Source organism: Oryx dammah, unplaced genomic scaffold, assembly GCF_014754425.2.
Source record: "Oryx dammah isolate SB20612 unplaced genomic scaffold, SCBI_Odam_1.1 HiC_scaffold_16, whole genome shotgun sequence".
NCBI lineage: Eukaryota > Metazoa > Chordata > Mammalia > Artiodactyla > Bovidae > Oryx > Oryx dammah.
In genome coordinates, this window is record NW_024070200.1 from 47,921,813 (window position 1) to 47,944,897 (window position 23,085).

Here is a 23,085-nt window from a genome sequence, read left to right on the forward strand (position 1 = left end):
TTCATGTATCTGTGAATGTGTTCTGGGAATGGACAAGAGTTAAAGTAAGGTGGTCCTAAGATAAGCAGTCTACACAGTCGATAGAGTGAATTCTGATAAAATAAGCTCTTGGCTGGAAGGTCCAAGTGCAGGAGAAGGATGAAGAAAGATTTAAGTATAGAACATCCTGGTAGAAAAAGACCTCTAAGACAATCTTGTCCAGACTGCTGAGGGTCCCATATATTATCCCTGTCAGTGGGGATAATATATTTTGCCTCTGCCTGGAAAAGCTTGACTCTGTAATGGCATTTTAACAGTGTGACCATCTTGGTAGTTTTGTCCTCTGCAAGTTAGAGTGGGTGATGGGGAGCCTGGGAAAAGCCACCTCTTCTAGAATTTGTGAAAACCTTAATGGTACCTCCTTCCCTGTGCACTTTTCTCTTTTCTAACTAACCTTCCCCACCTTCAGTCCTCCATATTCATTCAGGAAGGATTCTAAAAACCAAAGATATTTTTTTCTCTTCCAGTTTTACTGAGATATAATTGACACAGTACTGTATAAGGTGTACAGCATAATGATTTGACTTAGATACATCATGAAATGATCACCACAGTAACTTTAGTAAATATCCATCATCTCATATAGATATAAAATTAAAGAAATAAAAAAATTTTTCCTTACATTTAGAACTCTTAAGGTTTACTCACTAAAGAACTTCCATAAATAACATACAACAGTGTTAATTATATTTATCATGTTGTGCATACATCCCTAGTACTTATTTGTCTTATAAACTGGAAGTTTGTACTTTTTGACTGCCTTCCTCCAGTTACCTCTCTCTCCATCTCCTGCCTCTGATAACCACAAATCTGATTTCTTTTTCTACAAGTTTGGTTTTGAAGTAAAAGTGACCTACAGCACAGTGTTATTTCCTGGTGCAGAGCATAGTAATTCGATATTTCTACACATTTCAAAATGATCACCACAATAAATCTAGTTATCTGTCACCAGACAAAGGTATTATATATTTATTGATTAAATTTTCCACATTGTACATTCCATACCTGTGACACATTTATAACTGTAAGAAGTTTGTTAATCTCCCTCACCTATTTTCTCTTTTACCTCATACCCTCACCTCAAAAGGTAAGTATTCTTAATAACTATTTCTGTTTCTTCTTTTTAAAAAAATTGAAGTATAGCTGGTTTACAATATTGTTGGTTTCAGGCGTACAGCAAAGTGAATCAGTGTTACATATGTATTTTTTAGATTATTTTCCATTATAGGTTATTATAAGATATTGAATATAGTGCCCTGTGCTATACAAAAAATCCTTATTTATGTGTTTTATGTATGCTGCTGCTGCTAAGTCGCTTCAGTCATGTCCGACTCTGTGCGACCCCCTAAATGGCAGCCCACCAGGCTCCCCCGTCCCTGGGATTCTCCAGGCAAGAACACTGGAGTGGGTTGCCATTTCCTTCTCCAATGCACGAAAGTGAAAAGTCAAAGTGAAGCCAGACACTCAGTCGTGTCTGACCCTCAGCGACACCATGGACTGCAGCCCACCAGGCTCCTCCATCCATGGGATTTTCCAGGCAAGAACACTGGAGTGGGGTGCCATTGAAGTAGTTTGTTAATCCCATACTCCTAATCTATCCCTACCCCTGTTCCCCTTTGCTAACAATAAGTTTGATTTCTATGTCTGTGAGTCTGTTTCTCTTTTGTATATAAATTCATTTGTATTATTTTTTAGATTCCATATGTGCATGCATGATAAATCACTTCAATCATGTCCAACTTTGTGACTCTATGGACTGTAGCCTGCCAGGCTCCTCTGTCCAAGGGATTCTTCGGGCAAGAATACTGGAGTGGGTTGCTGTGCCCTCCAGCGGATCTTCTCAATTCAGGGATTGAACCCACATCATTTATGTCTCCTGCGTTAGCAGGCAGGTTCTATACCACTAAGTGATACCATATAATATTTGTCCAAAGACATTTCTTAGATATATAGACCAGCACATTCACAGCTGAACAGTGTTGCCTAGAATTTGTTTATTCAACAACAAAGTTTGAGTGCCCTGCTTAGATCTGGGATCCATTTGTATACAGGATGTCCAAGGTCCCTGTGCTCATGGGGTAGTTGGACAGAGTTGGGGGCAGGGCATATAGGGATGGGGAATAAAAGGAAATAACTATGTCCTTCAAGCTGCTGTTGGAAAGTGGACTCTTCCCACGGGACTCTGTTAGACCCTTTTCACCACTTCTCACTTCTCACCCACATTCTGGATGCCCAGCTGACAGGGCCAAAGAGCCAGCTTTGTCAACAGAGCTTTCAGACACAGAGCCCTGTACTCCCTCTGGCCCAAAGCCATGACTTCAAAGTCTTAACACTGCCCTTTGGCCCAGGTTGCTCTCTTGACACATAGATAATTTGACCTAAACATTGAAGTGAGGTGAAGGCAGAGGCCACTTCTTCAGGTACTTCCCTCTCTCTCTATTACTGTCTTATATTTTCAAAGCCCAGGTTGGATCAATAAGTATTAAGTGTATCACATATTTAAAATTTTTTAGTAATTTTTATTGGAATGTACTTGCTTTGCAATGCTGTATTTGTTTCTTGCTGTACAGCAAAGTGAATCAGTTATACATGTACATATATCCACTCATTTTTAGATTTTCTTTCTGTTTAGATCACCACAGAGCACCGAGTTCCCTGTGCTAAACTGTAGGCTCTCATTATTTACTTATTTTATACATTGTATCAATTATAAATATATGTCAGTCCCAATCTCCCAACTCATTTTACCCCCCCTCCCCCTTTGATAACCATAAGTTTCTTCTCTACATTTGTGACTCTATAAATATTTTTGCTTTGCTGACAAGTTCATCTCTACTATTTTTCTAGATTCCACATATAAATGATATTATACAATATTTTTCTCTTTCTGACATAACTCTACTTTGTATGATAGCCTCTAGGTCCATCCACATCTCTGCAAATGTCATTTCTTTTTATGGCTATGTAATATTCCATTATATATATGTACAACATCTTTTTTATCCTTTCCTCTCTCAATGTACTTTTACCTTGCTTTGGTGTCCTGGCTACTATAAATAGTCCTTCAGTGAACAGGGTGTGTGAATCCTTTAGAATTATGTTTTTTTCTAGATATATGCTTAGGAATGGGGCTGCTGGGTCATATGGTAGTTCTGTTTTTAGTTTTTTAAGGAACCTCCATACTGTTCTCCATAATGATTGTACCAGTTTACTTTCCCATTGACAGTACAAGAGGGTTCCCTTTTCTCCACACTCTCTCCAGCGTTTATCGTTTATAGCCCGTTTAATGATGGCCATTCTAACTGATGTGAGGTGATATCTCATTGTAGTTTTGATTTGCATTTCTCTAATAATTAGCAATGTTGAGAATCTTTTCAGACGTTTGTTGGCCATTTCTATGTCTTCTTTAGAGAAATGTCTATTTAGGTCTTCCACCCATTTTTTGATTGGGTTGTTTGTTTTTGATATTGAGCTGCATAAGCTATTTGTGTATTTTGGAGATTAATCCCTTGTTGGTTGCTTCGTTTACAAATATTTTCTCCCATTCTGAGAGTTGTCATTTCGTTTTGTTTAGGGTTTGCTTTGCTGTGCAAAAGCTTTTAAGCTTAGGTCCTATTTTTTAATTTTTGTTTTTATTTTCATTATTCTAAGCAGTGGATTGAAAGAGATATTGCTGTGACTTATATCAGAGAATGTTCTGGATATATTTTCCTCTAAGAGGTTTATAGTACCTAGCCTTACATTTAGGTCTTTAATCTATTTTGGTTTTGTGTATGGTGTTAGGGAATGTTCTGATTTCATTTTTGTACATGTGGTACAAGTGGTTTTCATTTTGTACATGTGGTATAAGTAGTTTTCATTTTGTACATGTGGTACAAGTGGTTTTCATTTTGTACAAGTGAGTTTTTGCAGTACCACTTATTGAAGAGACTATCTTTTCTTCACTGTATATTCTTGCCTCCCTTGTCATAGAAAATGCTCAAAATTCTCCAAGCCAGGCTTCAACAGTATGTGAACCATGAACTTCCAGATGTTCAAGCTGGATTTAGAAAAGGCAGAGGAACCAGAGACCAAATTGCCAACATCCATTGGAACATTGAAAAAGCAAGAGAGTTCCAGAAAAACATCTGCTTCATTGACTATGCCAAAGCCTTTGACTGTGTGGATCACAACAAACTGTGGAAAATTCTTCAAGAGATGGGAATACCAGACCACCTGATCTGCCTCCTGAGAAACCTGTATGCAGGTCAAGAAGCAACAGTTAGAACTGGACATGGAACAACAGACTGGTTCCAAATAGGGAAAGGAGTATGTCAAGGCTGTATATTGTCACCCTGCTTATTTAACTTATATGCAGAGTACATCATGAGAAACTCTGGGCTGGAAGAAGCACAAGCTGAAATCAGGATTGCCAGGAGAAATATCAATAATCTCAGATATGCAGATGACACCACCCTTATGGCAGAAAGCAAAGAAGAACTAAAGAGGCTCTTGATGAAAGTGAAAGATGAGACTGAAAAAGTTGGCTTAAAACTCAACATTCAGAAAAAGGTCATGGCATCTGGCCCCATCACTTCATGGCAAATAGATGTGTAAACAGTAAGAGACTATATTTTTGGGGGTCTCCAAAATCACTATAGATGGTGACTGCAGCCATGAAATTAAAAGATGCTTACTCCTTGGAAGAAAAGTTATGACCAACCTAGACAGCATATTAAAAAGCAGAGACATTACTTTGCCAACAAAGATCCATCTAGTCAAAGGTATGGTTTTCCCAGTAGTTATATATGGATGTGAGAGTTGAACTGTAAAGAAAGCTGAGTGCTGAAGAACTGATGCTTTTGAACTGTGGTGTTGGAGAAGACTCTTAAGAGTCCCTTGGACTGCAAGGAGATCCAGCCAGTCCATCCTAAAGGAAATCAATCCTGAATATTTGTTGGAAGGACTGATGCTGAAGCTGAAACTCCAACATTTTGGCCACCTGCTGCAAAGAACAGAGTCATTTGAAAAGAGCCTGATGCTGGGAAAAATTGAAGGCAGGAGGAGAAGGGGATGACAGAGGATGAGATAGTTGGATGGCATCACTGACTCAATGGACATGAGTTTGAGTAAACTCCAGGAGTTGGTGATAGACAGGGAGGCCTGACATGCTTCAGTCATGGGGCTGCAAAGAGTTGGACATGACTGAGCAACTGAACTGAACTGAGGTGGTCATAGGTGCAGGTACATGGGTTTATCGCTGGACTTCTATCTTGTTTCCCTGATCTATATTTCTGGTTTTGTGCCTGAATCATACTGTTTTGATTACTGTAACTTTGTAGTATAGTCTGAAGTCAGGGTGCCTCATTCCTGCAGCTCTGTTCTTCTTTCTCAACATTGCTTTTACTATTCAGGGTCTTCTGTGTTTCCATACAAAGTGTAAAATTTTTTGTTCTAATTCTGTGAAAAATGCCCTTGGTAATATGATAGGGATTGCACTGAATTTGTAGATTGCTTTGGGTAGTATAGTAATTTTCACAATATTGACTCTGTCAATCCAAGAACATGGTATAGCTTTCCATTTGTGTCATCTTTGATTTTTTCATCAGTATCGTATAGTTTTGCCTCCTTAGGTAGGTTTATTCCTAGGTATCTTTTTTTTTTTTTGATGTGATGGTAAATGAGATTGTTTCTGTAAACTATATTTCTGGTCTTTCATTGTTAGTGTATAGAATTGAAAGAAATTTTTATGTATTAATTTTGTATCTTGCAACTTTACCAGATTCACTGATGAGCTCTAGTAGTTTTCTGGCAGCATCTTTAGGATTTCTTAGGTATTGTTTCATGTCTTCTGTAAACAGACAGTTTTACTTCTTTCCATTTTGGATTCCTTTTGTTTGAAATCTTTTGGATTCCTTTTGTTTCTTTTTCTTCTCTGATAGCCATAGCTAGAACTTCCAAAACTGTGTTGAATAAAAGTGTCTAGAGTGAACATCCTTGTCTTATTCCTTACCTTAGAGGAAATACTTTCACCTTTTCACCATTGAGTTTGATTTTAGCTCTAGGTGTGTCGTATGTTTATTATGTGTCATATCCTTTATTATGTTGAGGTAGGTTCCTTCTAAGCCCACTTTCTGAAGAGTTTTTATCATAAATTGGTGGTATCTCATATTTATTATTCTTTTTGGAGACTCTATTTGACTCTTTCCTCCTCTTCCTGACTTCTAGTTTCTTGCCTTATCATATCCTAGACATAGAATTGATTACAGAGGATCTATTACACATCTCCATTCCTCTCCACTTGCTGCCTCTTTCTCTGATTGCCCACGGTATACAGCTTAGCAGAGAGCCAACAGTAGGTACGATTTTGCAAAAAATAAGGGAAATAAGTTTTGTCCTATTACCAATGTTAATTAAAAAGCCCTTCTTAGATAATCTGAAAACTATGGCTTACATCACAGCCTTCCATCATCTCTGAAGCCAGGAATTAGCACTTGGGGTCCTGTCTGATTCATTACTAAGGAAGAGAGGGGAGGTGAGCAGTGGCTGTCTGGATGCTATTGATCAGTAACTGAATCTTGGTCAACATTGTCTTTTCCAGACTTGACAAAATCCAGTTGGCTTTCTCACTGCATATTCTGGTGGCATCTTAAATCAGGCAGGGTTCAGTAAACTTTCTGGAAATCTGGCATTTACAGAGATTGAAATAGCTCCATTAAAGCCTAGATTATCAAGGAATCTACCCCAGCTCTGGTTCTCTTCTTCACTGAGAGTAATTTATCTTCATAATCAAAAGACTAACACGTTCAGGTAAACTGTGTTCCTGTGTGGGTTTAAATCTTACTGTTCAAAAGTCATTCTTGATAGTAAAAAATAAGGATGAGGGAAATGGATTAAAAACCATTCCACAGGACCCTCTATGGAAAAGGAGTCAAAGATTATAAAACTTTAGAGGTTATGAGTTTAATGACATATACCCCAACATCTTCTTTCTGGAAAACAGCTTTTTTGAGAATTGAGGGTCAGAAATGGGTCACAGAGCAGATATTTCATTGCTTAGGAATAATAACTCCTCTGAGTCTGGTTTTCCCTCAGCCCTGCTCTCTACCCCCTAGTTGGCTAAATCTCCTTACAGAAGTCAGGATATGCCCAGGGGACCCTGGGTCAAATAACCATGACAACAGGCTGACCGGACTTTCTCTTCCTCTCTGCCCTCCTCTAGTTGGGAAGTGTTAATAACTTTGCTCAAGAGCAATTGGATTTGTTTCCTCCAGACAAGACACTCGGCAGCCTGGGCTCTGTGGCACTGAGACAACATCAGCTGGAGTGAGTGTGGGGCTTCCAAGACAACATTACCTGGTTGGTTTCTGAGAAGTAAAGAAGTTGAGGGTAAGGGTCTTCTGGGAATTTTACTGAGGATGAAGAGGCCTGCAGGGAAACCCCTGGAGAGGTTACTGAGGGTGAATGACCAAGAATGTAAATACTCTGCAGCCACTGGCTTTTCCAGAACACAACTGAAATGGCTGGTTTTACGAATGGCTACTTTCTTATCTGGCTGAGCAGAGGAACGACTGGCAGCTATGCTTGCTTAAAAAGAGAGGAATTAATGCAGAACTTTTTTATTTAAAAAAAAAAAAAAAGACTAAACCTGAAATTCATTCTTTTAGTCTCTTGGACCCTCATCTAAGAGCTCCCAAACTTCATCTAAAACCTCTTATCTCTTAGAAGCTACTTTCATTTTTTGTTTCTTACCCTGAATACTTAAAAGAAACTTCGGTCTCGACAAGTAGGCTGCCAGGCCTCATCCTTGTAGGACTCTAAGGACTAGCCACTTGTCTGTGACATTCATCCTCCAAATACCTTCTCTTCAGGGAACTTGAAGCCTAGGTCCCCTTGATGGCCTTGAGGGATAGGGACTGACCCTGTGGATCTCAGGCTGAGGACTTTCTCATGGACCTAAAACCTTCTGCTTTGCAGTTTGAAGAGCGTCAATGGCAGTCAACAAGGGCCCCACCTTGCTGGATGGAGACCTCCCTGTAAGTAACTTGGGCTTATATGAAGCAGTAGACAACTCTAGGGGGAGGGAGCAGCTGGGAGGAAGGGCTCAGGGGGCTTAGAGCAAAGTATTTCTAGGTTATATTCATAATTCATTGAGCATTACATCTTCATTATTCTTGCTTTTGCAGAAGGCTGTTAGAGAATGTGAGGGGTGGGGGGCAGGGAATGATGCCTTTTAAAAACTAAGCACCTTGGAGAAAAAATTGGCTGGTGGGGGACAAGGAGAGGAAGGCAACTACTGTATTCTAAAGCCTGACACAGAAGTCCATGCTTTGTCCACCCAGGCAAAACTGAATTCTCAGGACCAAGACTCTGCATTCTGTAACTCCAGAGCCATCTTGGATATGTTAGTCTATGTAAATGGCACATCTTAGAGCTACACAGCACACGTTATGTATGTGAGAAGGGACTACAGGGGCAGTGTGTCTAGTACTGTTTGTCTAGTACTGTTTGTCTAGCCTGGTCTTCAGCATGACTTAGACAGGTTTAACACGTTTAGGTGTATTGATGCCTCCTGGCAAGGCCTCTCCAACTTAGGCACAGTTCAAATAACGAAGCTGAAAAATTGTGAGCCCATCTAATATCCATCTTGTCCCAAGTTAGGCTTTAATCACCTTTGCACTAGGAATCGCCATGTGTTGTATTTGATCATAGAACACAGAGGGGCATAAAATGGTCACGTGCATAATTAAGCCATCCTAACAGATGGTAGTGTATTTCCATCCTAGGACCTCTCTCCCTCTTTGGCTCTGCCTAAATCAACTCCCGAAGGCTTTGTCCAAAATGTTAAAGAAAATTTTTCTTGTTTACAGTCATAACCTTTTTCTAGTTCAGATTGTCAAACTCATCTGCAAGACCAAAACCTGAAATATTGTAGCCTACGGTCTGGTGTACGTACAAGTCTCCTACAAACAGAAGAAGCTAGGTCCTCCCCTCTGGAGAAAAACTATGCAGCAGTGCAAATTCAAAACTACAAAAAGAACCTGACATCTGAGCCAGACTTGGGATGTTTATGTGGAGAATTCCTAATATTCCTAAGAATAGACAGAAAAATACAATACCCTTCACTAGCCACAGCAACCAAATCCCATGGACATACTGCCTTCTCCTCACCCATCCTTTCACCCATCTTATGTTATTTTGAAGCAAACCACAAATTTGCCATCTCAGGCCTGAGTTGGAAGCCTGGCTCTGCCACTTACTAGCTGTGTGTTGTTGGGTAAGTCACTTCATACCGCTGAGTCTTTCTCTCCTCAGTGGCAAAGTGCTGGTGACAATGCTGACCTCAGAGGGTTGCTGTTAGAGTTACATGAGGTTACGTTACTGAAGCACCTCAGTCAGTGCCTGGAGCATAATGGCACTGAATAAATATTGTCTCTCTCTGCAAGATTAGAATCTGCTTTTTTTTTTTAACTCAAAGACCACTTTTTAAATTTTAACTAAGATTCCTAGGTGATCCAAAGTTTAATTATATGCCTGCTGCCAAAGTTAGAATGCATTAATAAGAGCCCAGCATCCCAGTAATGAGAGGTGATGGTCTCACTGGACCTCACACATTCAGATCACACCTGGAATGCTGTCTTCAAGCTTGAGTGCTATAAAGGCTATGTCAAAATGTAGTGTGTGCAGAGGATGGAATTAGCAGATCAGGACACTGAGTCGTTTATAAGCTAAGTTAGGAACTAGAGCTATTTAGAATACAGAAGGAACTGCTAAAGGCAGAGATGCTTATCTTCAAGTGTGTGAAAGGCCAGCCCATGAATGATGAAATAGATGTGCTCAGCATTGTTCCACAGGGCAGCGGGTGGAGCAGTGGGTGGAGGTGGATTCCAGTTCAGCCACGCTGTCCAACAAGGGGCATAGGCCACTCTATGAGGAGTGAGCTCCATTCGAGGAGAATTCCAAATGCAAGCCTACCAGACGAATGTGGGAAGCACTCTTGCTTCAGAGGCTCCTGGAGGCCTAGGATTCTGTCATTCTGTCCAGTTGGGCAGGTCTACACACCTTAGGTGCAGCCCTGCCACCTGTTGAGCTAACATGACTCTGCAGGCTTTAGGTGAGGCCCTGGAGGTACATTGGTGAGAGTCTCCTGGGATGGAGCCAAGTACATAGGTGATCAGCACAAGCACAGCACCATGTGCGAGTCCGGACACATCCCAGGGAGGGAGATGGTGACTTCTGATATGAGGGAGAGTCAGGAAGTTTCTCAGGAGAAACAATGCTCAAGCTGTGTCTTCTGTCAGACAGAAAGGGCTGTGGGAGGGAAGGGGAGCACCCCAGGCAGTGAGACCAGCACTGGAGGCAGGGAGGTGTGTCCCAGAAAGACCCAAAAGTGTTCAGGGGAAGCTCCCAATCCACGGTGGACTGAAGCTCTAAACAGGTACACCGGCTCCTCACTCCTGGCCATGAAGTTCAAGTGGCTGCAGGGTGGGGTGGCCCCTGGAGGATGGAGGCTGCCTCAGGAGCTCTCCAGAGCCAGGACCGTGACCAGGAGAGTGCGGCCACCCGGCTCTTATGTTTCCTGTGAGGCCTGCAGAGGCCTCTCTATTCTGGATTCCTCCTAGGTCATCTGGACTCAGGCCAGCCCTAGTGGGCACCGCAGCTCTGAGACCGCCTCCCCAGGAGGTAGGAGAAGGAGGTGGGCTGATTTCTTTCGCTGCTTTCCTTCCATGCCAGGAGCAGGAGAATGTGCTGCAGCGGGTCCTGCAGCTGCCAGTGGTGAGCGGCACCTGTGAGTGCTTCCAGAAGACCTACGCCAGCACCAAGGAAGCCCACCCCCTGGTGGCCTCTGTATGCAATGCCTATGAGAAGGGTGTGCAGGGCGCCAGCAGCCTGGCTGCCTGGAGCATGGAGCCAGTGGTCCGCAGGCTGTCCACCCAGTGTGAGTCCTCGTGGCACTCGGAGACTGACTGCCTGCCAATCTTTTACCTGTCTGCCAGTCTTTCTGATAGCCAGCTTGTCTGTCTGCCTTTTTGTTTGTATCTGACTACCTTCCTAACTCTCTACATCCCATTCCATGGTTGTTTCATTTATAAATACAGATGATTTAGACGCAGATACGTGGCACTAATGGTGCAGAGACTGCCTGCCAGTACAGGAGACACAGGTTCAGTCCCTCGGTCTGGAAGATCCCCTGGAGGAGGGCATGGCAACCCACTCCAGTATTCTTGCCTGGAGAATCCCATGGCCAGAGGAGCCATGGGGTCCATGGGGTCACAAAGAGTCGGACGTGACTGAAGAGACTTAGCGTGCAAGTATGTTACTGAGAGATGAGAGACAGATATAGACATAGGTCTCATCTCATCTATAATGCCTCATCTCTGATCCAGTTGGCATTTTCCTAGGGTGATAATTGGCAGAAGAAGGGGTGGACAGAGTTATGGGGTGGGCAGTGGGGGGTGTGGGGCATACGGCAGACCAGTTTAGCTCCAGATCCAGCAGCAGCAGAAACTGGCAGAGTCTGGCACAGAGCCAGTGGGCAGGAGGGCTGGCCTGGCAGGGCTGGGGGGAGTGGAGGGAAAGGGGAAGCCCTCTGGGTCCCGCAGCTGATGCTCCTGGCCCCATGACAGGCAGTGGCAGAAGAGAGTTGCCAGCCAGGGCCCTGAAGGTGGAGGACAGCTTACCAGGCCTGCCCCTGTTCAATTTGTTCTGCCTCATTTGAAAATATGGTCTCCCTGGCACAGCTCTTGACAGGACTGAGGGAAATTCCAGCAGTCTAGGACCTTCCACCATCCTGAAGAGAGTTATGGGTACCTGTGGATTTGGCACAGCAAATAGGAGAGGAAGAAGACCTGGGCCTGGGCCCACCTCCCTTCCTGCAAGCTCCTTAAGTAATCTCCCTGGGTCTCATTTGGCCCAATATCAGAAGTCAGCTGAGTCATCTGAACCCTCTGCTGCTTGAGAATTTTGTGAAAACCTAAGATACCTGGAGAAAGAATATGTGAAAGAGAAGATGTAGGTATCCTTTGAAACTGTGATCTCCATGATCACGGGCGCAGAGCTGACGTCCTCAGTAGCCCCTGGGCCATGTCTTCCAGGAGCATTGGCATCCTCTGTCACTTGCCCCTTTCTCTTCCCTGTGACCCTCTTCCCACTGTTGACCATCTCACTCCTCAAGGTTACAATGAAGGGTCACGGACCATCTGGCACTCTAGACCAGCCTGTCATCTCTGGCCCTAAGCAGTGCCAGGCCAGCTCCCAGCAAGGTCTTCCCTGAGGGCCTGACTGCCTTTCCTTCCCGCTGCCACTTCTGCTTTCCCCTGTCATGTTCGCCCAGCACTCACCCAGACGGGGGTCATAGGAGGACGAGAGGCCAAGATCCGTTGGTGATTCCCATAGGTTCTGTCGCTTCCTCCTCCTGACAACCCTGCAAGGTTTGTCCACGTTAATCCACACTTGACAAATAAGGAGCTTGAGGCTCAGCCAAGTTAAGACTTGCCTGAAGTCACACCGCAGATGCAGGCACCGGGCTCTGAGAGCAGGTGTGCAGGACTGCAGAGCTACCCAGAGGGGAGACATCCCAGTGTCAAGGAGTCACAGTGGGTGGGGGCCAATGGTGGCAGAGGGCCTCAGGCTGCCCAGCGCTTTGGAGGTGGCAGGGCTGGGGGTTTTGAGGGCTCCAAGGTGCCTTCCTTGGCACAGAGGCCCCTGCTAGGTCCTCACAGTAAAGGCGGGGTTCACCCCACCACGGCCTTTTGCTTCCAGTTGTAGCTGCCAACGAGCTGGCCTGCCGAGGCCTGGACCACCTAGAGGAAAAGATCCCCGCCCTCCAGTATCCTCCTGAAAAGGTGAGCCCCTCCCCTCTTCTCTGCACGTCTACGTTCTGTTGTCACTGCCTCTCAGTGGAGGAACAGGCATGAGCCCATGATGCAGGATGGCATGGCTTATGCCTTCCCAGGCTGGTGGCCACTGCCTGCCCCTAAAACTGCACAACGGGCTTGTTCCTCTCCCTGTGGGACCAGACAAAGGCAGGCTTTCTGAAACCAGCAGGCACAGCCCAGAGGCAGACTCATACAGGAGCTTGGGGTGGGGGCCACTGCTCCTGATCCCCCCTCTATGAGATACCCCATGGGCCTACATCAGACCACTTGGTGACTGCTGCTGCTGCTGCTAAGTAGCTTCAGTCATGTCTGACTCTGTGCGACCCCATAGACGGCAGCCCACCAGGCTCCCCTGTGCCTGGGATTCTCCAGGCAAGAACACTGGAGTGGGTTGCCATTTCCTTCTCCAATGCATGAAAGTGAAAGTGAAGTCCGTCAGTTGTGTCCGACTCTTAGCGACCCCACGGACTGCAGCCCACCAGGCCCTCCTTCCATGGGATTTTCCAGGCAAGAGTACTGGAGTGGGGTGCCATTGCCTTCTCTGATTTGGTGACTACAGACGCCTAAGATCATGGGTCACACTCACCAGATCTCAGGATTGCAGTCCCATGTCTTCACAATCCAACACCCTATGAACCATGAGACTGAAAAAGTCGTTCCACCTGGATACCTATTCACTGGGTATTTGCCGTCTTAATGGCCAGGTCTGGTACTTCAGGGGAATACATTTCACTCTCAGACCTCATCCATCTCACTGATAAACTACCACTCATCTCACATTTACTGAGTGAGCCCTAGCCTATGCCAGGAGTCATGACACGTGATTTATAGAGTCCTCTCCTTTAATCCTCTTTCCCCCTGGTGGCTCAGACATAAAGAATCTGCCTGTAATGCAGGAGACCCAGGTTCGATCCCTGGGCTGGAAGATCCCCTGGAGGAGAGCATGGCACCCCACCCCAGTGTTCTTGCCTGGAGAAGCCCATGGACAGAGGAGTCTGGCAGGCCACAGTCCATGGGGTCACAATTGGACACAACTGAGCGACTAACACTCTCAAACCTTCTGGGATAGGGGTGGTATCCCCATTTGACAGAGAAAACTTGTGACTTCCCCCTGACCACACAGCCTGAAGTGGAGGCCACAGGAGAGCAGGGCTGTTCAGCTCTCAGGCCTTGCTCTTCACTTATTTTTCCAGATAAAGGGCAATGCCTTTGTCACAAAGAAGCTCCCAAGTCAAAGGAGTTGTTCAGTTGCTCAGTTGTGTCTGACTCTTTGAGACCCATGGACTGCAGCACACCAGGCTTCCTTGTCTTCACTGTCTCCCAGAGTTTGCTCAAACCCATGTCCATTGAGTCAGTGATGCCATCCAACCATCTCATGCTCTGTCGTCCCCTTCTCCTCCTGCCTTCAATCTTTCCCAGCATCAGGGTCTTTTCCAATGAGTTGGTTCTTCGCATCAGGTGGCCAAAGTAGTGGAGCTTTAGCATCAACACCCGTCCTTCCAAGGAATATTCAGGAACCCAAGGAACTGTATTAAAAGGCAAAAAGTCAAAGGAGAGGAAGACATTACTTTAGTGCAGAACCTGTATAAAGGCCAGCCGCATCCGTACGATCACCTAAGCACAGATGGGAATGTGAGGAGTGCTCTGAGGGCAGGACAGAAGCAACAGTGGAGGAGGTGCCTTGAGGATATGAGGACAAGTGTTATCAAGAATTTGGTCACTGGGGTGATTCTTGAAGGATGATTAGCATCTCAACAGGCAGAAATGGGGTGCAGAGAAGCCAAGAGATCCAAGTGGTTGGCGCAGAAAGGACTAGAGCCCTTTCCCTTTAAAGTTCAGCTTAATCAAGGTGCCCCAATACTGGCGCCAGTCCCCTGGGCCTTTAAATGAAACTTTCCTGAAGTGGGATATAGGCCCTGCCAGAGCCTCACGTCTGACTCCCCATCCCTGCTTCCACCAGATTGCCTCTGAGCTGAAGGACACCATCTCCACCCGCCTTCGCAGTGCCAGGAACAGCATCAGTGTGCCCATTGCCAGCACTTCAGACAAAGTCCTAGGGGCCGCTCTGGCCGGCTGTGAGCTCGCCTGGGGGATGGCCAGAGATACTGCCGAGTACGCCGCCAACACCCGAGCTGGCCGGCTGGCCTCTGGAGGGGCTGACTTGGCCTTGGGTGGTGTTGAGAAGATGGTAGAGTTCTTCCTCCCTCCAGCCAACGAAGAGTCAGGTATCTGCCATTGTGGGGGTTGCTGGAAAGGGAGATCCCCCCTCACCCTTGCCCTGTTGCTTGTGGATTAGGAAGCAGCAGCCAGGGCTCATCTAGCCACTGCTCTCCCTGGTGGCTCAGAGGTTAAAGAATCTGCCTGCAATGCAGGAGACGCAGGTTCTGTTCCTTGGTTGGGAAGATCCCCTGGAGGAGGGCATGGCAACCCACGCCAGTATTCTTGCCTGGAGAATCCCTTGTACAGAGAAGCCTGGCTGGGTATACTCCTTAGAGTCATAAAGAGTCGGACACAACTGAAGTGACTGAGCACACGGCCACTGCTGTGGAGCAGGGAAGGCCCAGCAAGATTTCCAGAGGGCTCCATTTTCATTTGGCCCCTCTCCCCATTTTTAAGTGGAGAAAGTGACTTCCCCAAATCTCCACTGAGCTTGTGTTGGAGTAGGGTGATCCCTTTCCAACTCTAGATACAACCCAGCTTTGTCCAGCCCCTCTCTGATCTGCTTTCCTCTCCTTCCCCCCGGCAACTCCCACGTAGCCCCTGCCCCAGGACTGCAGGATGCCCAGAAACCTCCCAAGGCCAAGCCGAGCTTCGTGAGCAGGGTTGGGGCCCTGGCCAACACTCTCTCTAGACACACCTTCCAGACCACAGCCCGGGCACTGAAACAGGGCCATGCCTTGGCCATGTGGATCCCAGGTGTGGCGCCTCTGGTGAGTGTCTGCCCTGAGTTGCCATGGCCTGGGAACCCTGTGGACCTCCTGGTCCCTCCCATCCCCTATCCAATTCCACCTCCTGTCCTGAGAACATCCTGTCTTCCAGCCAGGGGTGGGCGGGGGGTGGGGTGGGGGTGGGACATTAGGTCTAAGGATAAGAGACCTTAGGTGGGGTGGAAGGCTAACCCTCTAGGATACAAGGGGAGAAGAGAGCAGGCCTGCTTGTTAGGATCATCCTGCCCCACCCCACCCCCTTCTGTCTCTCCCATTCTCCCTCTAGGTTCCACTCTATCCCCCAACCTTCTTGGGAGAAAGCAGAAACCTCCCCCTACCCATCTTCTCTGTAGGCACTTGGGAGTGTCACCTCTGAATAAGCAAGGTGCAAGGCACCAAACCCCTCCTGTGGGGCAGAAAGCCCCAGCTGGGCCATATCCCTGACTTCCCCCAGGCTTCTGGTTTCCCTTCTAGAGGCTTCTAATTGGCATCCCACTGCACCTCTGATAGAGTTGTCTTTTCTAGCCCCAGATAGGGCTTACTCCCCCCAACACCACACTCTGTGTATTTTAGCAGGGATAGCATGGATTTTTTTCATTGGAACTTTAATAAGAAACTAAGCCCCCTACCCCCACTAAAAAAGGAAATAAAACGTTACCGCATAAAGGTCAGTGAACAAGATAACCACTTTTCAGTCATCATGAGGGTGGCACTTTTAAAGCACTGTCAAACCTGGCTCATTCATTTAAGCAAATGTTTGCTGAGAGCCCACCACATGCCTGGTCCTGTAGGGAGCAGTAGTTCTCCCCTGTCTCCTACACTGGAGGTCACTTCCCCATGGGGGCTAGACTAACTCCTGTGCCCTAGCCTAGCCCATAGTGGACGGAGGCCACTCTGCGGCACCTCAGAAACCACCATTTACATAGAAAATAATGGTGTCCCCTAAGGTTGTATAACAAGGAGACTCTGTGGGGCCCCCTAGGGGTTTGAAATGAGCTGGGCTGTGCCTCAGCAGACACCTGCCCACCTGCCCAGGTCAGTTTCCTCCTATGGGACCCTCTGGCCCTCTTGATTTTTTTCACTTTTTAAAGAACTGCAAGGAGTACCTCTGAAAGCTAAACACACACATCCCCTATGACTTAGCAACTCTACCCAACAGAGAGGAGAGCTTATATCCCTCAAAGACATGTTGGAAATGTTAGTATCAGCTTTATCCTTAGCTAAGAAATGGGAACAACACAAATGTCCATCAGCGCTGAAATAGGTAGATTTTGGTATATTTATTCAGTGGAGTGTGACACAGAAATGAAAAAGGAGCAACTATTCAGACAGTATTGTGGGTGAAGCTTACAACATGACACTGAACAAAAGCTGTGCAAGGAAGAAAGCGCGTGTGGGGCCGTTCACAGATGGGCGGGATTAAGGCCTGGGAGAGAGGCCCGTGTGTGGTCCCCTTAGGCGGTGCTGGCTGGGGGAGGGGCACGGGGTTTTCTGGGGTGTTGAAAATGGTCTCTGTCTCGATCTGTGCTGGTCACACTCACATGTGTTTCTAAAAATTCCCAGAGCTGTACACTAAAGCCGTGCGCACCTCAGTGGGTGTAAGTTATCACGCCATAAAAAGTTGGAACAGTCCCCTGGGGCCAGGCCCGGCTCGCCTCCCCCTACCCTGACCTTGTGGGGCTTTGCCTGCTGGGGCTGCCTGGCCTCTGGCAGGGGCGGTTAAGGGAGCGGAGCACCGCCTTCCCGCCCTCAGAGCAGCCTGGCCCAGTGGGGCGCGGCGGCGGCCAGGCAGGTGGTGTCGCGGCGGCGGAGCGAGGTGCGGGTGCCCTGGCTGCACAGCCTCGCCGCCACCCGGGAAGAGGGCCGCGAGGAGCACACGGACACTGACGGGGAGGAGACCGAGGAGGAGGAGGACTCAGAGACGGAGGACAGCAAGCTCAGTGAGGTGAGGGGGGAGCCAGCCCAGGGGGTGTGCAGGGCCCTGGGGGTCCCGTGGCCCCCTGAGGTGGTGAGAAGCAGAGGCACAGGGTGTCACCAAGGTCTCTGCCCCCAGGCCCAGGGACGTGTACGTGGGTGCAGCACTCTTCCCATCACCCCATCACCCAGCTCATAGTTCTTTCAGCAGATCCTCCCAACAACCCCATAAAATAGGACAGAGACTGTCATCCCCATTTTGCAGATGAAGAAACTGAGGTTCAGAGCACAGAAGTGACCTGCCCAAGAGCCAGGCCTATAGTTCCTTCTTTTTCCGATTTAGTGTCCAGATTCTTTCACCTCTGGCTCCGGGGATGGTGAGGAGGGGATGGGTCAAGGGAGTTGCTGTGGAGGCACTGACCCTGCTCTGGTCACCAGGGAGCAGCCCTGCCCGGCCTGCAGGGCCTCCTGGGCAGCGTGGCGCACACCCTGCAGAAGGCCCTCCAGAGCACCGTCTCAGTCGTGATGTGGGCACCGGCGGCTGTGCTGGGCACGGCGGGGAGGATGCTGCACCTCACGCCGGCCCAGGCCGCCTCCTCAACCAAGGGCAGGGCCATGTCCCTGTCCGAAGCCCTGAAGGGTGTTACTGACAACGTGGTGGACACAGTGGTGCACTACGTGCCGGTGAGTGCCCCCCACCCTTCTGGCTAATGCCCACCCCACCCCCCAAAAAAAGCAGATTAGACTGAAGGGGCAACAGCAGCTCTCCCTTCGCCCAGTCTGATCCTCAGTGCCCCAGAAACATTCTGACATACTGTGGCTTTGACTGGGGGCCTTTGCAGCCCCAAGAATATAGAGACCCTCCCCCACATCCATCCTTCCTACCTGCTGCTGGAGAGATGGCCCAGCCCTCACCCCTCAGCTCCCGACCGAGGGGCCTGGCAGGTTTGCATGCTGCTCCCTGGGGAAGTGTTGGAGGGAGGCTTCCAGGACCCCGTGGAGGGTGGGCTGTGTTTCAGGGGACAGCAGCTGCCCCCATCCCAATTCCAATACCTGTTCCCAGCAGGAAAACCCCAGGGGTGCCTACTATCAGTTTGGGGGTCCCTGGGTCCCTTCCCAGAGCAAGTTAACAGGTCATGCAGGCTCTAGAGAGCAGGTCAGAGCAGGAGGCCCCTTCAAGCTGAGGGTGAGGGGGCTGGGAGGGTAGGAGTGGGGAATGGGTTACTAGTCACTCATTCACACCAAGAAGCTTAAACAGGGGTCTTGGCAGAGAGCTCCCTTCACTTTGGACCCAAAATGGAGCCAGATGTGGGTGCCCTGACCCAGGAAGGGGCAAGGTGTGGGCTATCCTTAGCTCACGGAATTGGGCCAAGGAAGGGTCAGGAAAGCCCCTGACCTCCCACTGAGTGACCTCTGAGGGGGATCCCGGGGTCCGGAAACTAGAGGGTGGCTGCCTGTCTTGCCTTGGGGGTCCGCACTTGCAAGCCGGCAGGGGTGGCAGGTTCCCTTGCATCCTCCATCCCCGTCCCACTCCCGCCTGTGCTCTCCGGATCGCGCGTGACCGCGGGGCCGCAGACAAGGCGGCGGTGGGAGGTGCAGGGACAAGGGCCAAGCTGAGGCCCTAATATGGCTGCCGTGTCCTCAGCTCCCCAGGCTGTCGCTGATGGAACCCGAGAGCGAATTCCGAGACATTGACAACCCTGCGGCCGAGGCCGAGCGCCGGGAAGCGGAGCGCAGAGGGTCCGGCGCGCCGCCCGCTTGCCCAGAGCCCGCCCCGCGCCCTGCGCCGCCCCGCGGCAGCCTGCGGAGCGCTCGGGGCCCGGGCGCGGAGGAACGCGTGGACGCAGCCGCCTTGCCGCGCGCCGCCTTACCGGCCATTCCCCGCGAGAAGCCCACGCGCCGGGTCAGCGACAGCTTCTTCCGGCCCAGCGTCATGGAGCCCATCCTGGGCCGAGCGCAGTACAGCCAGCTGCGCAAGAAGAGCTGAGCCGCCTCCCCACCGCCCTCCCGGCCCGGCGCTCATCCCCCACCCCAGGCCGGGCCGCTGTCGCCAGCAGACAAATAGAACCCACGAAGTGAGCGTTGGCTTCCTCAAAGTAGTCCCGCTGGGTCCCGAGCCTCCTTCCAAGGATGCTGCCAAGGCACACATCTTTTGAGCATCCTCTTTGGGCTTAGCTATCAGAGCCCATTTTTGAGAAACATCAGAGTAGCAGTCTGATTCTAGGCCTTGGTTTTTTGATTTTTTTTTTTAACCAAAAGATTAATTGCCTAACATCTCTCACTTCTTTCACCAAATTTGTGGCCCGCTGACATTTAACTGTTTCCAATATTTACATCCATCCTCTGTAGACGAATATATGCTACCAGCGAGTATCGTATCACCACGCCAAGGGTTCAAGCAGGCGATCCTGACACATGTTCAAGTCCCGAATGCAGAGATTCCTGTGAGTACACAGGCTCTCAGCTGACTCCTTCAAAGGGAACAGCGTGCGTGGGTGGTAAGTTGCTTCAGTCGTGTTTGACGCTTCGCGACCCCATAGGCTGTAGCCCGCTAGGCTCCTCTGTCCATGTGATTCTCCAGGCAAGAATGCTGGAGTGGGTTGCCATGCCCTCTCCTCCAGGGGATCTTCCGGACCCAGGATTGAACCAGTGTCCCTTATGTTTCCTGCATTGGCAAGCGGGTTCTTTACCACTAGTGCCGCCTGGGAAGCCCCTAGATACATATTAGCATCATTTTCTGAGAACCCTGCTCTCTTTACAGGCTGAGTCCTCGCCTGTGCTCTGTAGCGCCACCTTTCTGTTCCCAGCTACATTGCCATTTGCACCGTTCCGGTTTTACACCTAATGTTCACTCTTCCTTCCACGTTTTGAGTGCTGGCACCCCCAGTCCTAGGAGACAATAGAGAACGTTAGTTGTATAAATAATATATATATAGAATCCATGGCGCGTCCCTTGGTGGCTCAGCAGTAAGGAATCCACCTGCAACACAAGAGATACAGGTTTGGTCCTTGGTTGGGAAATCCCTTAGAGTAGGAAATGGCAACCCACTCCAGTGTTCTTGCCTGGGAATCCCTTAGACAGAGGAGCCTGGTGGGCTACAGTCCAGGGGGTCGCAGACAGTCGGACACGACTGAAGGACCGAACAACAGCAGCATGGACCCTATAGCCACAGCTCATTCCAAACCTGTGTTTGAAAGCGTTAATATTTGGTACATTTAGAAATGCATACATATAATTTAAAATTAAAACATTGCAGAAGGGTGTGTGCTTTCCTCCCTGAGTTCCCTGGTTCCCCTTTCCCAGAGCACTCTTGGCCCCAGTCTTGAGCACCCTTTCCGTTACAGACTGGGGGTGTGCAAGCACACGTGTGTGCCCTCCCCACTCTTTATACACACTGTGGGTGCTACACTCGCTGCTTTTTCACTCAGCAATACATCTTAGAAGTATTTTTGTAAGCAGTATCATAAATCCTCCTTGCTGTTTTTAACAGCCACATAATAAGTGCTTCATAATATAGACGTGCTATATTTGATTAAACCAATATTCATGAACTTTTCTGTTATTTCCTTTTTTTTTTTTTGCTACCAGGAACAGGGCTGCAATAAATATATTTATACAACAATGTTTCATGTAGATGTGTGCCTGTATCTATAGGGTACATTTATAACTTGAAACCATGACATGTTGAGTGAAAGAGCACATTCATTAAAAAATATTGGTAGGTGGTACAGTGGATAAGAATCTGCCTGCCAACGCAGGGGACATGGGTTTGATTTCTGGTGCGGGAAGATCGCACATGCCGTGGAATGTGGGCCATGTGTGTGGCATGTGGACTTAGTCCAACAAGTCCACGTGCCACAATTACTGAACTCGTGCCCTAGAAACCCCTGCCGCCCAAGTGCTGTGACTACTGAAGCCTGCGCCTCTAGAGCCCCTGCTTCACAACGAGAGAAGCCACCACAATGAGGACCCCGAGCACTCAAGAAAGAGTAGCCCCCTCACCGCAACTAGAGACAGCCTGAGCAGCAAAAAAAGACCCAAAACAACCAAAAAATAAATAAATTATAAATAGAAAATACTGATGGATAATGCCAAATAGCTTTCCAAACCAAACTTGGTTTTCCTTGTTATTGTCATCTGTACCTGCACAGGTAATTCTGACATTTCTGTCCATCCTTTTTGACATCTGTATACACACGCTCATCCCCTCACCCATGAGTGCCCTCTTGGCCTCCACTCTGTCGCACACCTAAGAGTCCAGCTCCCTGACTCTCCCTGACACTGACTCTAGACCCTGGCAGATCTTTGGTGTAATGAGTCGTTGGCCTTGATCCATGGTTTTGGAATCTGGGGATGTTCAGAATGAGGAAAGGGGAGTGTTAATGGACATACACAGGTGGACATGGTCAGGACCTTGAATTAGCTTTTGGATCAAGCTCACCCACCTCAACCCCCACCTCACCCTCTCCCCCTACCTCACGCTCACAATGCACAGCACACTCAGCAGTTTCCTGGGGAGGGGGGATGTGGATCTGGCAAGTGAAGCCTTTAGAAGCTTATATGACGTGGCTAAGAAGACAGAGTCCAGCGTAGCCCTGGCAGGGCCCCCATGGGCAGCTGTGGGAGACCTGGCCTCAGGCCTGACATCACTTGCCCACACCTCCTTCTTCCTGGAGTTCCAGAATCCACACTCCTAACTGTTCCTCCATAGCCCTGGGGCCCCTCCAGCCAGGACAGCCATAGAAGTCAACACACCCACTGGCCAGACCCAGACCCCTCACCCTGTCCGGGACCCCAACCAGGGTGCTGGAACCAGCATATGGCACAGGACAGCCCAGGAGGCAAACAGCTTGTCCCCCAAATTCTGTTTTTATCATTCAACTGATAGCAAAGTGCTCTGAGCCTGGCCCTCAGTCTTTCTGAATACCTTCTGGTGAGAAATGAGAAATGAAGCATCTCCTCTAAATGACAGAAATTTGCTTCATTGGCTCCAGGCTGGATGTGGGGCTTTTCTCCTGAGAGATATCAGTTTGGCTGGCCTTCCTGCTCATGTGGGTGTGATGGCTCACCCACACTCTGGACCTCAGGAAGACCTCCCCTTCATGCTGGGGTGCCAAGGTCCCTCTCCAGAGAAATACATTGTTCCTTCTCTTCTGTTGCAGTTCACAAAATGCACCTCCAACTGAATCACAGTTTTGGAGATGGAAAAACAGCCGTTACACTTAATAACATACATTTATCATGTTTTTTTTTTTTTGTCTGTGTTGGGTCTTCCTTGTGGCTCTTGGGCTTCTCATTGCAGTGGCTTCTCTTGCTGCAGAGCACAGGCTCTAGGGCGCACGTGCTT

At 48.3% G+C, this 23,085-nt stretch overlaps 1 protein-coding gene across 3 annotated transcripts; it reads left to right on the forward strand.

The window, feature by feature from the left end:
* The first annotated feature begins 6,575 nt into the window (after positions 1-6,575).
* PLIN1 (perilipin 1) lies at positions 6,576-21,341 on the forward strand. Of its 3 annotated transcripts, XM_040257565.1 has the most exons (10): positions 6,576-6,828; positions 7,241-7,407; positions 7,996-8,054; positions 10,753-10,957; positions 12,781-12,863; positions 14,857-15,121; positions 15,654-15,826; positions 17,577-17,768; positions 18,176-18,421; positions 19,383-20,309. In XM_040257565.1, the coding sequence occupies exons 3-10, from the start codon at positions 8,010-8,012 to the stop codon at positions 19,722-19,724; spliced, it is 1,551 nt and encodes a 516-aa protein (XP_040113499.1). In that variant the 5' UTR covers positions 6,576-6,828; positions 7,241-7,407; positions 7,996-8,009; the 3' UTR covers positions 19,725-20,309. The 3 variants fall into 3 exon arrangements, with proteins under 3 accessions (XP_040113499.1, XP_040113500.1, XP_040113498.1); XM_040257566.1 differs by lacking the exon at positions 6,576-6,828 and having other exon boundaries at positions 7,116-7,344; XM_040257564.1 differs by lacking the exon at positions 6,576-6,828 and having other exon boundaries at positions 7,119-7,407; positions 19,383-21,341.
* Positions 21,342-23,085: the final 1,744 nt, after the last annotated feature.